The sequence below is a fragment of the Lepus europaeus genome, chromosome 2, assembly GCF_033115175.1.
Source record: "Lepus europaeus isolate LE1 chromosome 2, mLepTim1.pri, whole genome shotgun sequence".
In the NCBI taxonomy this organism is placed as follows: Eukaryota; Metazoa; Chordata; class Mammalia; order Lagomorpha; family Leporidae; genus Lepus; species Lepus europaeus.
In genome coordinates, this window is record NC_084828.1 from 139,682,578 (window position 1) to 139,701,847 (window position 19,270).

General features: G+C 43.5%; 1 protein-coding gene across 2 annotated transcripts in view; it reads left to right on the plus strand.

Moving 5' to 3' along the window:
• Positions 1-19,270, plus strand: part of GK5 (glycerol kinase 5) — a 95,557-nt gene that overhangs the window by 15,606 nt on the left and 60,681 nt on the right. The window contains exons 3-5 of one of the 2 annotated variants that reach the window (XM_062213806.1): positions 2,084-2,159; positions 6,756-6,849; positions 18,108-18,239. In XM_062213806.1, the coding sequence (XP_062069790.1) occupies positions 2,084-2,159; positions 6,756-6,849; positions 18,108-18,239 (302 nt within the window). The remainder of the gene's footprint in view (positions 1-2,083; positions 2,160-6,755; positions 6,850-18,107; positions 18,240-19,270) is intronic. The other variant, XM_062213814.1, reaches the window with a different exon arrangement.

Genomic DNA, 19,270 nt, shown 5'->3' on the forward strand with positions numbered 1-19,270 from the left:
ATCACATATGGACACTGGTTTGATCCCAGCTTCTCCACTTCCAATCCAGCTCCCTACTGATGTGCCCGGGAAAGCAGCACAAGATGGTCCAAGTCCTTGGGCCCCTGTACCCATGAGGGAGACCCTGAAGAAGCTCCTGGTTTCTGGCTTTGGATCAGCCCAGCTCCAGCTGTTACAGGAATTTTGGGAGTGAACCAGTGGACAGAAGATCGATACCTCTATCTCCATCTCTCCCTCCCTCCGTCCCTTCCTCTCCCTCTCTCTCTCTCTCTCTCTTTGCCTCTCTGCTTCTGTGCCTCTCTATCTCTCCTTGCCTCTCTGTAACTCTGCCTTTGAAGTAAATAAATAAATCTTTAAAAAAATATATTTATCTCCCATGTGGGTGGCAGGGACCCAATTGCTTGAGTCATCATCTGCTGTCTCCCAGGTTGCATATTAGCAGGAAGGTGGATTGGAAGTGGAGTAGCTGGTACTTGAGCCAGACTCTCTGATATGGGATGTGGGCATCCCAAGTGGCAACCTAACTACTGTACCAAAGGAAATTTTACACACTGTTGGTGGAAATGTAAATTAATACAGCCATTATGGATGGTCCTCATAAACTAACAGTAGATCTATCATATGATCCAGCTATCCCACTTATGAGTATGTATCCAAAGGAAATGAAGTCAGCATATCAGAGTGCTAGGAGAGGCAGATAATTAGCCTAGTGGTGAAGATCCCCTTGCTCCACATTAAGTGCTTGGGTTTGGTTTGGGCTCTGGCTCCTGATTCCAGCTTCCTGCTAATTCAGACCCTGGGAGGCAACAGGTGGCTAAAATAATTGGGCTCTTGCCACCCACATGAGAGACCTGGATTGAATTTCCAACTCTCAGCTTCAACCTGGCCTAACCCTGGCTATTGTGGGCCTTTGAGTAGTGAACCAGTGGATGAGAATGTGTTCTCTTTGTCTCTGTCTCTGTCACACACACAAACACACACACACACAAAGACACACACACATGCACATTTAAAACAGAGAGGTAAGAAATGGGTTCACATGTTTATTAGAACACTGTTTACAATAATTAAGATCTGGAATCAACCTAGGTGCTACCCATGGATGAATTAAGAAAATGTTTGTGCTTTGGCATAGTAGGCTAAGACTCTACCTGCAGTGCTCGCCTCCCATATGGGCACTAGTTCGTGTCCTGGCTGCTCCTCTTCCAATCCAGCTCTCTGCTATGGCCTGGGAAAGCAGTAGAAGATGGCCCAAGTCCTTGGGCCCCTGCACTCATGTGGGAGACCTGGAAGAAGCTCCTGACCTCTGGCTTTGGGTCATCCCAGCTCCGACCATTGCAGCCATCTGGGGAGCGAACCAGTGGCTAGAAGATTCTCTGTCTCTTCCTCTCTCTGTAACTCAAGTAAATAATCTTTAAAAAAAAAAAAAAAGAAAATGTGGGATGTATAAACAATGGGATACTATTCAGCAATAAAAAAGAATGAAATCCTGTCAGTTGCAGTGAAATGATGGAACTAGAGGACATTGTGTTAAGTGAAATAAGCTAGATGCATAGATATGTTGAAGCTAAGAAAAGAAGTCAGGTGAACATAGAGTAGTGGTTACTAGTAGTTGAGAAGGGGAGAGAAGGCTGGAAAACAGGTTGGCTAACCATGACACAGATAGGAGGAGTAAGTTGCAGTGTTCTGCATCATAGCACAGTGAGTGTACTTCACAAGAATCTGTTAGATGTTTTGTGAAGAACTCGTAGTGAGGGGCCCAAAGAGTCCAAATAAGAAAAAATGGTAATAGAAAGAAATGCCAGTTAAATACAGGGATCCTTCAAAAAGCTGGTTGAAAATGCACATTATGAAAAAACTATGCATGAATTTCAAAAATTTGTGCACCAAAGTAACTTATTATAATTCAGTTCCTGAAGTCCCCTCCTTTGTGTGATTATGACATGTCAATCAAAATTTTTACAAATGGAGATGCCACATGTTTGTCTGAAGAAATGACATCAAGTCATTTCTTTTCTGTACTGTAATATTATAATGCAAAACTTCACTAGCTTTTTAAACACATGTTTTATTTGTCTTCTAGCTGCTGGAATACAGATGAATCAAGTTGTTGGTCTTGGCATATCAACACAGAGAGCAACTTTCATTACGTGGAACAAGTAAGTGCGTTGTGTGGCAAGCTGTCCACTCTCAGTTCACGCTGCTGTGGACACACTGCTAAGAAACCTGTCCAGGCAGTTTTAAATTGGGGAATCGAGAACAGTTTTGCTTGGTTAAAAAGGATGAAAGCATGTTCCCTGCCTATCATCTGGGCTTGGCTTCTATCAAATAATAACAATTAAAAAAACTGTTGCTGTCATTAAATTCTCTGTTCCTTTTTTTTTTTAAAGTTAACTTTTCAAATAAGCATGGATTGAAGATCTAAAACATTAGCTTATACCAAAAGAGAGTTAGAGGAGCCTAATAAATTTTAGAAATATAATACATGTATATGGTTTATATTTTCAGTCTACTTCAAATGTAATAATCCATTATTTATAACAGATGAGGTATATATAAACATGATTGTAATAGAGTAACTACCACATAGTCATTACCTGTGATACTATAAGTTTCTTTATTCTTAAAACCTGTTATTTAGGTATTATGTCTCTTTTTACAAAAGAGAAAGAAACTGAAGTGAAATAAGTACATTGTTCAAGGTCAGTCAGTACATAGAGCCAAGATTTCAGATTCTCTTTTTGACTCTGAAGCACGTGTTCTTTCCAATGCCCTCATATTGCCTTCAGCGTGTATTTTTTACTTTTTTTTTTTTTTTTTAAAAAAAACCAATACTGTTAGTTGTATCTGTGTTCGTAAGCACTGAACCGCAAAGGACATCTTGTGCTTGGGCAGTGGAGAAAAAACGTGGGAGGAGTCTGAGGAATATATTCAGTGAATTCATAAGGACTTGGATTTTCATCCAGTATTAGGCAAGAGGAGGAAATTTGAGTTTGCCAATGTTTCTGCCCTTCATGTTTGGGCAGACATGATAGAAATTATAGAGACTAGAAGAAAAGAATGGGGTGGGTGATGGTGGTGGTGGTGGGTACAAGGGGAGCTGCTGAAGTGGTTGAGTTTTGGACATGTGGATGTGGAGTTATCCTAGACTTCTCCAGATCATTGGTCCGATGTAGATTGAGACATGGAAATCTGCAGATGGGTGCTCTGGTTTTATAGGGCATGGTGCATCTCAGATTGAGGCCTGTGCCTGCGGTCCCCCTGCACCACCCACTTTGGGCACATCTCAAAATAGTAATGTACTTGTCAGATGAAGAAATGAATTATTTAAAGCTATCTGTGTAGATCACGGTGTCTAATTAATGGTGCTATTGACGTTTGGGGCCAGATAATTCTTTGTTGTGGGAACTCTCCCTGTGGCATTGCACATGTTTAACAGCCTCTCTGGCCTCTACCTGCTAGGTGCCAGTAGCATGCACATCCCCACCATTATGACAACCACAGATGTCTCCAGATATTGCCAAATGTCCCCTATCTGAGAACCATTGGTGAAGCATTGGGAAATAGGTGTGTTCTCTGGCAGAGATTATCTGGAGAAAAGAACACTGGGTTGAAGACTAGGACTATGAGTGTCTTCCCCAAAATTATTTTTAAGATTTATTTGAAAGGTAGAATTGCAGACTGCGAGAGAGAGAGGGAGAGATACATAGAAATTTTCCATCTGCTGGTTCATTCCTCAAATGGCTGCTATGGCAGAGGATGGGTCAGGCCAAAGCCAGGAACCAGAAGCTTCTTCCAGGTTCCTCCCATGGGTGGTAGGAGCCCAAATACTTGGGCCACCCTACTCTGCATTTCCCAGGCCATCAGCAGGGAGCTGGATTACAAGAGGAGCAGTTGGGACATAATCCGGCACCCATGTGGAGTGCTAGCATTGCAGACAGTGGCTTTACCTGCTAAACCACAAAGCTGGCTCCTATTTTATCCTTAAAATTTATTTATTTGAGATACTAAAAGCCTGCCATGGCTGGGCTGGGGTGGGAAGTAGGAACTCAATCCCTGTCTCCTGTGTGAGTGGCAGGAACCCAGCTACCTGAGCCATCGCCTGCTACCTCTGAGCACCTGCATTAGCAGGAAGCTGGAGTCAGGGCCTGGAGCCAGGAACTGATGTGGATGTGGGTGCCCTAACTGGCAGCTTAACCTCTAGGCCACATTTCATTACTAAACTTAAAGGGTGTCAGGGAAGAAAAAGCTGACAAAACAGGACCAAGACAAATCTAGGAAGTGGATGGTATTGTTAGAGGAGCCCGGAGAGTGTTCCCAGGGGAGCAGCTGATTTGGAAATGAGGTTGCTTTCATCAGGACCTGCTGCTTCCATACCACTGATGACAGGAAGGCCAGAGTATTAAGAAGTGAGGCTTTTGTGTGACACTAGGACCACACCTTCCTTTTAGAAGACGTAGAAAAATCAGATTCCGATACTGTTCACTTCCTTTACTGGTGTTGCTGCTGTTGAAAAGGATACGATTTCTTCCTAAGCAGTTAATTATGAGTTTCATTTCTTGGCTGTCCTTTTGTTCTCTTTTGAACTATCCATATTCTTTTATGAGTCTTGGAAACGCTGTTTATAGAAACCAAAGCTGGGTATTTTTCAGAAAAACTCCCATGGCTTCATGCCTTGTTTGCCTTAAAATCTTGGAGCCGCATTCGGCTCAGTGGACCCCAGTGAGCCACTCTGTTGCTAGCAGTTTCTACAAGCTTCCCAACAAACAGCCAAGACACAGCAGTGGGCACAGCTCAGAGCCAGCAGGAAGTACTTGTTGCCCATTTGCCAGAGAAAGACTGGTCCCTGTGGAAAAATCTATTGTTCGCTCTAGTCCCAGCCAGTCCGCCTCCTCCCAGCTCGCTGATTTGTTTTTATTTTATTTTTCCTCTTGGTACATTCCTATCCTCTTGGCCGTAGAAATGTTATTTTCCTTCTTGTTGCTGTCAGAGGTCTAAACTTTGAACTTTCTTTTTGCTTTTCTCCTTGTTTCTCAACCCTCTCCTCCTCCGATCAGGAAATGACTTTTATAGTAACTTTTTTCAGTCCTTAAGTTTTCTTTTTTATTAAGTATATTTAATTGCTGATGTGTTTAGCCTGCTTTCTCAAATAACTCCAAGTGGTATCTCCTCCATCTTGGTTCTTTCAAATTTCTTTTGTTCTAAGAAACCATAAGCTGTTTGTTTCTTCTAGTTACTGTGTCTCTTAAGGAGACTTCTGCTTAGTAACCCCAGGTCAGGGAGAATGGCAATTAGCAATATCAAATCAACTATGAATCACACGAGCTGGGATCCACGCAGTAACTGTTTCAGGGCTCACAGAAGTAAGGCACTGGGCTGGTTGCCGAACTCAATATGATGAAGAATAAGAATGACAGTCCTGGAGTGGACGTCGTGGTATAGTTAACTCTGCTTGGGTTGCCTGCATCCCATATTGGAGTGCCTGGGATTGAGTCCCACCTCCCCTTCTCATCCAATTTGTTGCTAGTGTGCCTGGGAGACACCAGATGATGATGGTTCAAGTCCTTGGTTTCCTGCCATCCATGTGGGCGACCTGAATGGAGATCCTGGATCCTGACCTCAGCCTCACCCAGCCCCTGCTGATGTGGACATGTGGGGAATGAACCAACAGATGGGAATCTCTCTCTTTCTTTCTCTCTCTGTCTCTCCCTCTTTCTCTGTCACTCTTTCAAATAAATAAATAAATTTTTTAAATGCCTATCCTCAAGAAATTTAGTCTCAATATATATGTATATAAATTACTCTGCATTCCAGATTTTTTTTTCTTCTGTATTTCTTAGTTCTGTACTGTAATTGTAGTATTGACCTGAGGCTTGATCAAATTTTGTTTATCAGGGAAATTTTATTTATCAGGGAAATTTTATTAAGTATGTTAGGCTCCCAATGGCTAAGCCCATCCTCAAGCTGAGAGGTGTAGAAAAGGCTTAGGCTATATTTCAGCCCCTTTGTACATTAGAGGAGTTTGTCTCATAAATGCAATGCAGGGGAGAAACATTGGCATTTTTATCTTGCTTTAAAAGTTTATAGATCGAAGGGCTGGCACCATGGTATAGTGAGTAAAGCTGCCACCTGCAGTGCCGACAGCCCATATAAACACCAGTTTGAGCTCCAGCTGCTCCACTTCTAATCCAGCTCTCTGCTAATGGGCCTGGAAAAGCAGTAGGAGATGACCCAAATCCTTGGGCCCCTGCACCCATGTGGGAGACTCAGAAGAAGCTCCAGGCTCCTGGTTTTGGATTGGCCCAACTCCCGCCATAGCAGCCATTTGGGGAGTGAACCAGCAGATGGAAGACCGCTCTCTCTCTTTCTCTCTCTCTCTCTCTGCCTTTGCCTCTTTGTAACTCTGCCTCTCAAATAAATAAATAAATCCTTTTTAAAAAGTTATAGATCAAATCATCAAAGGCCTTCTCATAAGTTATGTTTGTTTTTAGAATTGTGCACACTGTCATGTTTCCAAAGGAATGCCTCTTCAGATAGAATCTGATCTCAAGTTTCGTGTTGTACCTCACTTCCTAATAGTTACGCACTTTGTTCAGTTTATAAAATCCAAGAGACATCATTCAGAAAGGCTGTATCATTAAGTTGGCTACTTAGACGTTACAGTTTGGTCTCTCATGTTGTTTTCTCGTATGCAGATCTTTCATGGAGTCTCTGATTTATATTGAGTCTCAAAATACTGTTTCCATCTTTCATAGGAAAACAGGACATCATTTTCACAACTTCATTAGTTGGCAAGACCTAAGAGCTATTGAACTTGTAAAATCTTGGAATAGTTCTCTTCTAATGAAGGTAAACTTTGTCTTCTGTGATTTGGATATTGTTTTCTCTGGTAAATGACCCTTAATGGACATTAAGAATGCACATACATTCACACTCTCCACACTAGTGAAATGTAATAGTTGTCACCCAAAAGCATACATGGTACACTGTAGTACTTAACACCTATACCACAAGAGGTCCTGGGGAGATGGAGTCAGAGTGGACCACAGTTTCACATGTTACTGAGAATTGATGTTTCTGCCCTTGAGAAATGGAAATGATGTAGCCTGGAGAGAATGAAATGGTGAAATTTTATTGTCTTAGGTTAGAAAAGTAGGGAAAGGATATTGAGATAGCTGGCTAGCAGACAGCCCTCTGCTCTTAATGTTATGCTTGTCACATAGTAGGCCGTCAGCAAACGACAGTTGATAGTGATCATGACAGTGACCATAGCAACAGCATGAACATTAGCTGCTCTGGTGTCATTTTTTCCAGATCTCCCTCACTCCTGGCTGTGCGATCACTGAGTTTTTTTGTTTTTTTGTTTTTTTAAAGATTTATTATTTATTTGAAAGAGTTACACAGAGAGAGAAGGAGAGGCAGAGAGAGGTTGTCCATCTGCTGGTATCTGCTGGTTCACTTCCTAGATGGCCGCAATGGCTGGAGCTGCGCTGATCTGAAGCCAGGAGCCAGGAGCTTCCTCTGGGTTTTCCCATGCAGGTACAAGGAGCCCAGGGACTCAGGCCATCTTCCACTGCTTTCCCAGGCCATAGCAGAGAGCTGGATTGGAAGTGGAGCAGCCAGGGCTTGAACCGGTGCCCATATGGGATGCCAGTACTGCAGGCCATGGCTTTACACTGTATGCCACAGTGCCAGCCCCAGATCACTGAGTTCTAAAATGACTTTTCATCTCCTCAAATGTAATCCAATCTGCAGTAGTTGATGTTATAATCAACATGCTATATTGATTATTTTAATACTTCTAAAATATCACTTAATGGCTTCTCAGCTATTGTACTGGTTGATACTCGATGGTACATGGAGGAGGGTCTGGAGTATCAGTTTTACTTGATAAGCATTTTTTAAAGATTTACTTTTTTTAAGTTTTTTTTTATTATTTATTTGAAAGAGTTACAGAGAGAGGTAGAGACAGAGAGAGAGGTCTTCCATCTGATGGTTCACTCCCCAGTTGGCTGCAGTGGTTGGAGCTGTGCCGATCCGAAGCCAGGAGCTAGGAGCCAGGAGCTTCTTCCTGATCTCCCACATGAGTGCAGGAGTCCAAGGACTTGGGCCATCTTCTACTGCTATCCCATAGCAGAGAGCTGGATTGGAAGTGGAGCGGCCGGGTCTTGAACTGGCACCCTTATGGGATGCTGGTGCTTCAGGCCAGGGTGTTAACCCACTGTGCCACAGTGCCTGCCCCAAAGATTTACTTTTTATTTATTTGAAAGACAGAGTTACAAAGAGAGAAAGAAATCTTCCATCTATTGGTTCACTCCCCAAATGGCTGCAACAGCCAGGGCTGGACCAGGCCAAAGCAAGGAGCTTGAAGCTTCTTCTGAGTCTTCCACATGTGTGCAGGGGCCCAAGCAATTGGGCCATCCTTTGCTGCTTCCCCAAGAGCATTAGTAGGGAGCTGGGTTGGAAGTGAAGGAGCTGAGATTTGAACCGATGTCCTTATGGGATGCCTGGTGTCACAGGCAGAGGCTTAACCTGCTATGCCACAGTGCCGGCCCCTTGAAAAGCATTTGAGGACATAATAGTTTTGTTTTGTTTTGTTTTGTTTGATAGGCAGAGTGGACAGTGAGAGAGAGACAGAGAGAAAGGTCTTCCTTTACCATTGGTTCACCCTCCAATGGCCGCAGCGGCCGGCGCACTGCGCTGATCCGAAGGCAGGAGCCAGGTGCTTCTCCTGGTCTCCCATGTGGGTGCAGGGCCCAAGCACTTGGACCATCCTCCACTGCACTCCCGGGCCACAGCAGAGAGCTGGCCTGGAAGAGGGGCAGCCGGGACAGAATCCGGCGCCCCGACCAGGACTAGAACCTGGTGTGCCGGCACCGCAGGCAGAGGATTAGCCTATTGAGCCATGGCGCCGGCCTGAAGACATAATAGTTTTGTATGAAAACAATATGAATGTACTCACAGAATATAACAACAATGCATGAATGGCACAGTTTTTCCATAATCTCACCTGCATAGGGTTTTTTTGTTTGCTTAAAATATAAAAATGCTGGGGCTGGCACTGTGGTGTAGTGGGTAAAGCTGCTGCCTGCAATGCCGGCATCCCATATGGGCATCAGTTTGAGTCCTGGCTGCTCCACTTCCAATCTGGTTCTCTGCTATGGCCTGAGAAAGCAGTGGAAGATGGCCTGACTCCTTGGGCTCTTTTGCCCACATGGAAAAACCCAGAGGAAGCTCCTGGCTCCTGGCTTTGGATTGGCGCAGCTCTGGCCATTGTGGCCATTTAGGGCGTGAACCAGTGGGTAGAAGATTTCTTTCTCTCTCCCTGCCTCTGCCTATCTGTCACTCTGCTTTTCAAATAAATAAATCTTTTTTAAAATATATAAAAATGCACCTTGCTGCAATAACTTGTGAGGATGAATATTGAGAGTTGCTATTTGTAGGTAAGACACACACTGATTAGAGGAGTTCCAGGTGCTCATAAGAAATCAGATGGACCTGAATTATAAACTTTGAAACTGTATAATTTATAATAATATAATTTATGTACCTTCAGGTGTAATTTTAGTTTTTAATAGTTCATCAAACATTCCTTTGAAAATAAATTGTGACTTTATAAATACATTTATTCCCATAGTAATGCCCAAAATCTCAAATCTTGTTGCAAAACTGTGACCTCAAGGTTAAAACTGAGCATCTAAATCAATTTGTCTACCTGATATTGAACGTGTACATGAAGTTTTGGTTCTTCTTACTGGAAACATGCAGACAAACCGAGATTCTAAGTTCAGCTCAATTCCAGGGCCTGCCCAAGAAATGAAGGGACCCAACCTTGCAATCATCCTGCCCAGCCCAGCTGCTAATGGTTTATTGATTGAGGGTCTTGGAATGGTCTCTGGAGTATTTTGCAGAGCTGGCACGAAAGTCATTAGTTTAGCCAAGGCTAGCCTCAAGCCGAATGGTGAAATAATTGAGGCATGTTGGTCATCTTTTGCCATCTTCAGTCTCCTCAAGCATCTAAACTTCCTCTCATAGTTAGTTTTGCTCTTCCCAATGATTGCTAAGGCTCTTCTTTGCTCTTAGCATAAAATCAAAATCATTAACATGATTTGGTTCCATGTATAGCTCTGACCACATCCCAGACTCTTTTCTTCCTGAAGTTGCTAACGGTGAGGCTCCATCTTTGCCAGGCTGGTTTTGTTCTTGTAGCTGTGGCACCCTTTCTCACCATAATGCCCTCCTATATGCAGTGGTCTCTCTCTGCCATCATGACTGGAAACTTCTCGCCCTCTAGGGTCCAGCTCATGTGCCTTTGAGCATTTCTCTGCTGTTCTATTTAAAGTGGCCCCTCCCCACCCCCACATTGTCCTTTACTTCTTCCATAGCACTTACTAAATTTCAAAGATTCTGAGGCATACATTTTTAAAATTAAATTTTAATTGAGCTAATTGTAGGTTCATGTGCAGTTGCAAAAAATAATACAGAAATCCCTCATCCACTTTGCAGTTCATCCCAGTGGTAGCATTTTGTAGAACAATAGTGTAATGTCACAACCAGGATCCTGACATTAATATTATCTATAGCTGTATTCAGATTTCTCCAGCTTCACTTGTATTTACTGTGTACTTGTATGTGTTTGTGTGTGTACTGATTTCTTTCTTTCTTTTTTTTTTTTTAATTTTTGACAGGCAGAGTGGACAGTGAGAGAGAGAGACAGAGAGAAAGGTCTTCCTATGCCGTTGGTTCACCCTCCAATGGCCGCTGCGGCTGGCGCGCTGCAGCCGGCGCACCGCGCTGATCCGATGGCAGGAGCCAGGTGCTTCTCCTGGTCTCCCATGGGGTGCAGGGCCCAAGGACTTGGGCCATCCTCCACTGCACTCCCTGGCCACAGCAGAGAGCTGGCCTGGAAGAGGGGCAACCGGGACAGGATCGGTGCCCCGACCGGGACTAGAACCCAGTGTGCCGGCACTGCAAGGCGGAGGATTAGCCTAGTGAGCCGCGGCGCCGGCCGTGTGTACTGATTTCTATACGATCTTTTCATCTGTATAGATTCATGCATCAGACACCACATGTAAGATACTGAACAATTCCATCACTATAAGTATCCTTTGTTTTGCTTTTTCATGACTACATCTCCCTCTCTCCTATATACCTCCCCACCATGTCCTATCCTTAGCTCTGGCAACGATGAATTGTTCTCTATTGTAAAATGCTCTAATTTTAGAAATGTTATATGCATAGAATCATACCATTTTGTTTTTTAAAAAAGGGATGATAGGCCGGCGCTGCGGCTCAACAGGCTAAACTTCCGCCTTGCGGCGCCGGCACACCGGGTTCTAGTCCCGGTCGGGGCACCAATTCTGTCCCGGTTGCTCCTCTTCCAGGCCAGCTCTCTGCTGTGGCCCGGGAGTGCAGTGGAGGATGGTCCAAGTGCTTGGGCCCTGCACCCGCATGGGAGACCAGGATAAGCACCTGGCTCCTGCCATCGGATCAGCACGGTGCGCCGGCCGCAGTGCACCAGCTGTGGCGGCCATTGGAGGGTGAACCAACGGCAAAAGGAAGACCTTTCTCTCTGTCTCTCTCACTGTCCACTCTGCCTGTCAAAAAAAAAAAAGGGGGGGGATGAGGGGATGATATATTTATATCCTTTAATATACCTTACACCTTTAGAAGCAAAGTTCATTAACTGATTTAAAAAAAAAAAAGTTTGCACAGTTTGTACCAATATATCTCAAAAAAGTCAAACTTGCAAGAACAGAAAAAAAAAAAGCCAAGATGTATACCCAACCTGTTAGGCCTCTATTTGTATGCCGTATCATTTCATTTGAGTACTATTAAAAAAAAAAGACTGGATTATAATCTCAGTATGCTTATTCTTTTGCAATACAAATTAGGAAATTATAAATCATGTGCCTTTGGAAAAAGCAGTATTAACACAATGCAATCAGAATTTCCAATTAATACAAGTAACAGTCTAGACAGTTTTGTTACTGTAGGCTAGTGATGTCTGAAATGCTGGAGCTTCTCCTGGTCTTTCAGTCCCTCCTGGCTTCTGATAGTGGGCTTTCCTGTGAAGCAGAAGTGGTGCTGTGGGTCCAGGCCCTACCAGTTCCTGTGTCCATGCAGGAACTGCAGTGCCAGAATCCCACTGCTCATCTCTTCATCGTGGCTTTGCCACAGAAGGAGCATGTGGACTCAGTGAGCTGGCTGATTTTAGTTTTCACCATTTTTTCAGGAGGCAGGCAGGTCCTGTGTTTACTGATGATTCTGATCTTCTTGGTACACTTAGACATGTCACTACCACCTAGGTCTCAGTCCACAGAGCCATATCTTTTTAAAAAATACAAGGTTTAGGGGCTGGCATTCTGGCAAAGGAGGTTAAACCACCACCCATGACACTGTATCCCATATTGGAGTGCTGGTTTGAGTCCCTGTTGCTTCACTTCCAATCCAGCTTCCTGCTAACATGCCTGAGAAGGCAGCAGAAGATGATCCAAGTCTTTGGGTCCCTACCACCTAATTGGGAGACCTGGAAGGAGTTCTTGGCTCCTGGCTTCCACCTGGCCTAGCCATCATAGCCATTTGGGGAGTGAGCCAATGGCTGGAAGATCTCTTTCTCTCTTTCTGCCTTTAAAATAAATAAAATAAACCTTAATTTTTTTTTTAAACTGACTTTTTGGTACTTTATTTTCCCCATATAGTATAATTCCCTGGAGATTCATTGAAGTCACTGGGTATGACACTAGCTCATTCTTTTTTATTTCTGAGTTGTGTTCAGTATGGATGGACCACTTACCTGTTGAACAACTTCTGCTGATCCCAGTTTTTGGTTCTTACAGATAAGGCTGCTATGAACATTCTTTGTACAGAATTTTTTTATGAGCAAAAGTTTTGACTTTTTCTGGAATAAATGTCCCAAGAGTACATTTGCTAGGTCATACAGTAATTGCATGTTTGGTTTTTTGTTTTTGTTTTTTTGCTAGGCAGAGTTAGACAGTGAGAGAAAGAGACAGAGAGAAAGGCCTTCCTTCCATTGGTTCACCCCCAAATGGCCGCTACGGCTGGCGCTGCGCTGATCCAAAGCCAGGAGCCAGGTGCTTTCTCCTGGTCTCCCATGCGGGTGCAGGAGCCCAAGCACGTGGGCCATCCTCCACTGCCTTCCCGGGCCATAGCAGAGAGCTGGACTAGAAGAGAAGCAACCGGGACAGAATCGGGCGCCCCAACCGGGACTAGAACCCGGGGTACTGGCGCCGCGGGTAGAGGATTAGCCTAGTGAGCCATGGCGTCGGCCTAATTGCATGTTTTGTAAGAAGTTTCCATGGAGCCAACGCAGTGGCGTAACGCATAAAGCCGCTGCCTGCAGTGCCGGCATTCCATATGGGCACTGGTTCATGTCCCAGCTGCTCCACTTCCAGTCCAGCTCTCTGCTATGGCCCAGGAAGGCAGTGGAGGATGGCCCAAGTGCTTGGGCCCTGCACCCACGTGGGAGACCAGGAAGAAGCACATGGTTCCTGGCTTCGGATCAGTGCAGCTCCAGTCATTGCAGCCAACTGGGCAGTGAACCAGTGAATAGAAGACCTCTTCCTCTCTGTCTCTGGCTCTCCTTCTCTCTCTGTGTAACTCTGACTTTCAAGTAAATAAAAAAAAAAAAAAAAAAAAGTATTGTCAACTGGAAGTGGAGCAGCAGGGACATGAACCAGTGCCCATAAGGGATGCTGGCACTGCAGGTGGCGGCTTTACCCACTATACCACCATCCCAGCCCCTGTCCAACTCTTTTAAGAGTACTTTCTATCATTTACTTTTCCATTAAAAATATATGAGTTATAAGATACATGTTTTGGCCGGCGCCGCGGCTCACTTGGCTAATCTTCCACCTGTGGCGCCAGCATCCCAGGTTCTAGTCCTGGTTGGGGCACCGGATTCTGTCCTGGTTGCTCCTCTTCCAGGCCAGCTCTCTGCTGGGAGTGCAGTGGAGGATGGCCCAAGTGCTTGGGCCCTGCACCCACATGGGAGACCAGGAGGAAGCACGTGGCTCCTGGCTTCGGATGGTGCAGCGCGCCAGCCATGGCGGCCATTTGAGGGGGGTGAACCAAAGGAAAAAGGAAGACATTTCTCTCTGTCTTTCTTTCACACAGTCTAACTCTGCCTGTCCAAAAAAAAAAAAAAAAGATACATGTTTTTCTATGTTTAAACATCTCTGAAATCAGGGTACATTTCTTTTTATTTTTTTAAAGATTTACTTATTTGCTTGAAAGAGTAACAGAGAGAGCCAAGAGAGATAGAGAGACAGAGACAGAGAGATGGGGAGATGGATCTTCCATTCACTGGTTCAGTCCCCAAATGGCTACAATGGCCAGAGCTGTGCCAGGCTGAAGCCAACAGCCTGGAATTTCATCCAGGTCTCCCAGGTGGGTGACAGAGACCCTTGTACCTGGGCCATCCTCCACTGCTTTCCCAGGCACATTAGCAAGGAGCTGGACCTGAAGCAGAGCAGCCAGAACTTGGACCAGCGCTCTGATACAGGATGGCATCCTCAAAGGTAGCAGCTTAACCCACTATACCATGATGCCAGCCTCAGGATGTATTTCTTAGTGGCATTTTAAATATATTTTTTTTGACAGGTAGAGTTAGTGAGAGAGACAGAGAAAAAGGTCTTCCTTCCGTTGGTTCACCCCTCAAATGGCTGCTACAGCAGATGCGCTGTGCCAATCTGAAGCCAGGAGCTGGGTGCTTCCTCTTGATCTCCCATGCAGGTGCAGAGCCCAAGCACTTGGGCCATCCTCCACTGCCTTCCCAGGCCACAGCAGAGAGCTGGACTGGAAGAGGAGCAACCGGGATAGAATCGGGCGCTCCAACCGGGACTAGAACCCAGGGTACCGGCACCGCAGGCGGAGAATTAGCCTAGTGAACCGCAGCACCAGCCAATACTTTTCATGTATTATGCATACATGATAGCTGCATTTTAACAGACTATCCCTGAAGAAAACTAAATCCAAACTTAAAGGTATAATGTGCTTAAAGAAGAACCCATTTTGATAATTTCTTAAAATAATAGCTAAAACCTTATGGACAGTCACTTTAAATACTTTTTCCAAGTATTATTCTTTAATGAATAATATAAAAATATACATGCATGCAGCCGGCGCCACGGCTCACTAGGCTAATCCTCCACCTGCGGTGCAGGCACACCAGGTTCTAGTCCTGGTTGGGGTGCCAGATTCTGTCCCAGTTGCTCCTCTTCCAGTCCAGTTCTCTGCTGTGGCCTGGGAGTGCAGTGGAGGATGGCCCAAGTCCTTGGACCCTGCACCTGCATGGGAGACCAGGAGAAGCACCTGGCTCCTGGCTTCGGATCAGTGTGGTGCGCCAGCCACAGCGTGCCGGCCGCAGCGGCCATTGGAGGGTGAACCAATGGTAAAGGAAGACCTTTCTCTCTGTTTCTCTCTCTCTCTCACTGTCCACTCTGCATGTCATGCAAAATATAAATAAAGAAGGTTTGAGCATTGACAAAGGTGCAAAGTTAAAAAGACATGTCTGAGATGTACAGAGGACTGAGTCTATAGACTTTCTGAATTGATCTATTTTCTTTCTTTTTTTTATTTCATAAATGTGAATTTACAAAGTGCAACTTTTGTATTGTTGTGGCTCCCCCCCCACCAACCTCCCTCCCTCTCGTGGCCCTCCCCTCTCCCTCTCCCATCCCGCCCTTTATCGAGTTTCATTTTCAATTACCTTCATATACTGAAGATCAACTTAGTATATACTAAGCAAGGATCTGAATTGATCTATTTTCAACTAAAAATGAAAGGAAAACAGATTTATATTACTGTTTTTCATAAACAAATTAAAGCCTTTAGATTTATTTGTGGGAATGAGTTTAGGATTACCTGAAGTAGATAAATTCAAAAGGGAGTGGGCAGTTCACTGTGTTTTGTAACATGTCAGTTTTGTAAGTTGAATTGTCCATCTGTGTCCTTGTAGTATGTTGCAGGATAAGAGTTTTTATATTATTTTATTCTATTAATGTTTATTTTCATCTACTTGAGAGGTAGAATGACCAAAAGAGTGAGAAGGGTGTCTTCCATCTGCTGGTTTACTCCTCAGATGTCCACAACAGCCAGGGCCAAATCAGGCCAAAGAATCTGGAACTCCATCCAGGTCTCCCACGTGTGTGGCAGGGATCCAGGTACTGGAGCTGTCACCTGCTGCCTCCCAGGATGCATTAGTCAGAAGCCAGATCAGAAGTGGAGCTGCCAAGACGCAAACTGGCACTCGCCTCCAGTATGGGATGCGGGCCTCCCACGCAGCAGGTAAACCAGCTGCACCGCAAAACCTGCCCCATTTATTTTTCAATGTCTTAAAACCTTAAAACTCAAAGCTGGTTTTCTGTGTAACTGTGTTTTGTTTTAATTAATAATTTTACTTATTAAGAAGTAAATCTCACAGACCAGTGTTGTATAGTGGGTAACACCGCCACCTGCAATGTCCCAGTTGATCAACTTCCTATCCAGCTCCCTGCAAATGGCCTGTAAAGGTAATGGAAAGTGGCCCAAGTGCTTGGGCTCCTTACCCATGTGAGAGACCTGGATTGGGCTATTGGCTTTGGCTTGGATTAGCCCTGGCTGTTGTGGCCTCTTGGGGAGTGAACCAGCAGATGGAAGATCTTTCTCTCTCTCTCTTTTGCTCTGTAATGCTGACTTTCAAATAAATATTTTTTAAAAAAGTAAATCTGAGACTGTATATGCTTCATTTTGATCATTAGATAAGTATAGATAGTATTAAATAAAATCATACATTCCAGTTTTTAAGTGTTTGATGTGTAGGGGAATTTCCTTAGTATTAACTTGATTTCTGATAGAAAAACAAGGTATTAGGAGCTCATTTTTCACTGGCTGGCATTAAGTTTACTCAGGCTTTTGATTAGAGAGGCAATCTGAAGTTGAGATATGAGGTTACAGAAAGCATGAAAATATTTGGAATGTGAGCCTTCAAAATCAAAGATTAGCTAACAACTTTGTACAAATGATTGTTTAATAGCAGTGAGTGGATGCTTCTGTGCTGCCAATGTAGTTAAGTGGCATGTCTCAATGAAATAAGAATGGGGCAAAGGCAGCCTTCTCCCTTGACTGGCTCCTTCCATTTCTTTCTTTCTTTCTTTTTTTTTTTTTAAGTTTTTTATTTATTTATTTGAGAGATAGGGTTACAGACAGTGAGAGGGAGAGACAGAGAGAAAGATCTTCCTTCCGTTGGTTTACTCCCCAAATGGCTGCAATGGCTGGAGTTGTGCCAATCTGAAGCCAGGAGCCAGGTGCTTCTTCCTGGTCTCCCACGTGGGTGCAGGGGCCCAAGCACTTGGGCCATCTTCTACTGCTTTCCCAGGCCACAACAGAGAGCTGGATTGGAAGAGGAGCAGCTGGGACTAGAACTGGCACCCATATGGGTTGCCGGCGCCACAGGCAGAGGATTAAGCTACTGCGCACGGTGCCAGCCCCTCCTTCCATTTATATAGTTAAAAATAGGTAGACAGGTAGAAAATAGTTGTTTTTAAAAGATATGTGTAGTCAGAGGAGTTCCAAATAGATGTGTTGCTTTTCCTATGTTAGAATCCAGTCTGGGGGCCGGCACTGTGGCACAGTAGGCTAAAGCCTCTACCTGCAGCACTGGCATCCCATATGGGTTCCAGTCTGTGTCCCTGCTAACCCCTCTTCCTATCCAGCTCCCAAGAAAGCAGCTGAAGATGGCCCAAGTGTTTGGGCTCCTATACTGGCATGGAAGACCCAGAAGAAGCACCTGGCTCCTGGCTTCAGATCAGCACAGCTCTGGCCAATGCAGCGATTTGGGGAGTGAACCAGCAGATGGAAGACTTTTCTCTCTGTCTCTCCCACACTCTATTTGTAACTCTACCTCTCAAATAAATAAAATTTTTAAAAAAGAATGCAGTCTACTCAAGATAATACTGCTGGACTTGACTTTCTTTTGTGCTGATAACACTTTTACAAGTAGTTAAATGATTGTTTTCTGCTTGGTTTGTTTATATGTGCAAAGAATTGATATAGAAACATCATACATCATTGAAAGCATTTTCCTAAAATGTCTTTTTCCTAAATAGGTAATACACAGTTCCTGCCGAGTGCTTCACTTTTTCACTAGAAGTAAACGACTACTAGCCGCCCATATGTTCACTTTCACCACCCAGCAAGCTTCTCTGCGCCTGGCCTGGATATTACAGAATATAATAGAGGTAAGCAGAGATTGTGTGTGTAGAAACAAAATAAAGGCTGTGGGAAAGAAAATATTCTAGGAATAAAGATAGTGATTTGATTATTTGAGGGAAAGAAACTTGTATTTATCATATATTGGAGTGGAAGACAAGGCATCTTTATGTGGTTCATTTTTTTCTAAACATTTTTATTACATCTTAATACATCTAGAAAGGTGAACAAAACAAAATGTACCTATCTGTGATGCACTGTGTAGCCATCTGTGTAATGCCAGTCGGATCAAAAACTGGAACACTATAATACTTAATATCACATTTTATTTCTAATATTTGTGTTCTTATTTTTCAACTTCATACTTTAATTTTGCCTGAATATTTTTTAATCAAAAGATGGAATCCTATGGTTTATATATGGTTTATGTCAGATTCCTTTTAGTCAACATATACTGTAATATATGTGTATAAATATTCATATTGCGCATAAATTATTTTTCTTTTATATTTACTGGTTAGACTGTCATTTTACCATAATTTATCTGTTCTGTTGATGTACATTTGAGTTCTTTTTAGTTTTGGGTTATTATGAATAATACATTTGTCCGTGTACATGTCAGTGCTGTGTCTACATACAGGGATGGAACTTTTAGAGTATGAATTTGCATATGTATCATCACCCGTAGTCAATAATGTCAAAACACTTTTCAAAGTGGTTATAATTTACACATCCACCATCAGTGATGAGAGGACTTTATATTTTATTTACCAACGTAATTCCTATTTTTAGTCTTTTAGTCAAACCCCTCGCATTGATTTTTTTATTGTCTTTTTTTTTGCCTTTTTCAGAATATCATATAATTAAAATAATATAATTTTGTAGCCTTTTCACACTGGCTTACTCTGCTTACCAGTATTCTTTTAGCAACATTATCTCCCAAGTTTTCAATTTCAAAATACTTCAACAACCTAATATTTATTTTAAACTTAACCATAAGCGGTATGTTTATTGCTCATTTTTAGTTTTGACTGCCCTTATATAGGATGATGGGACATAG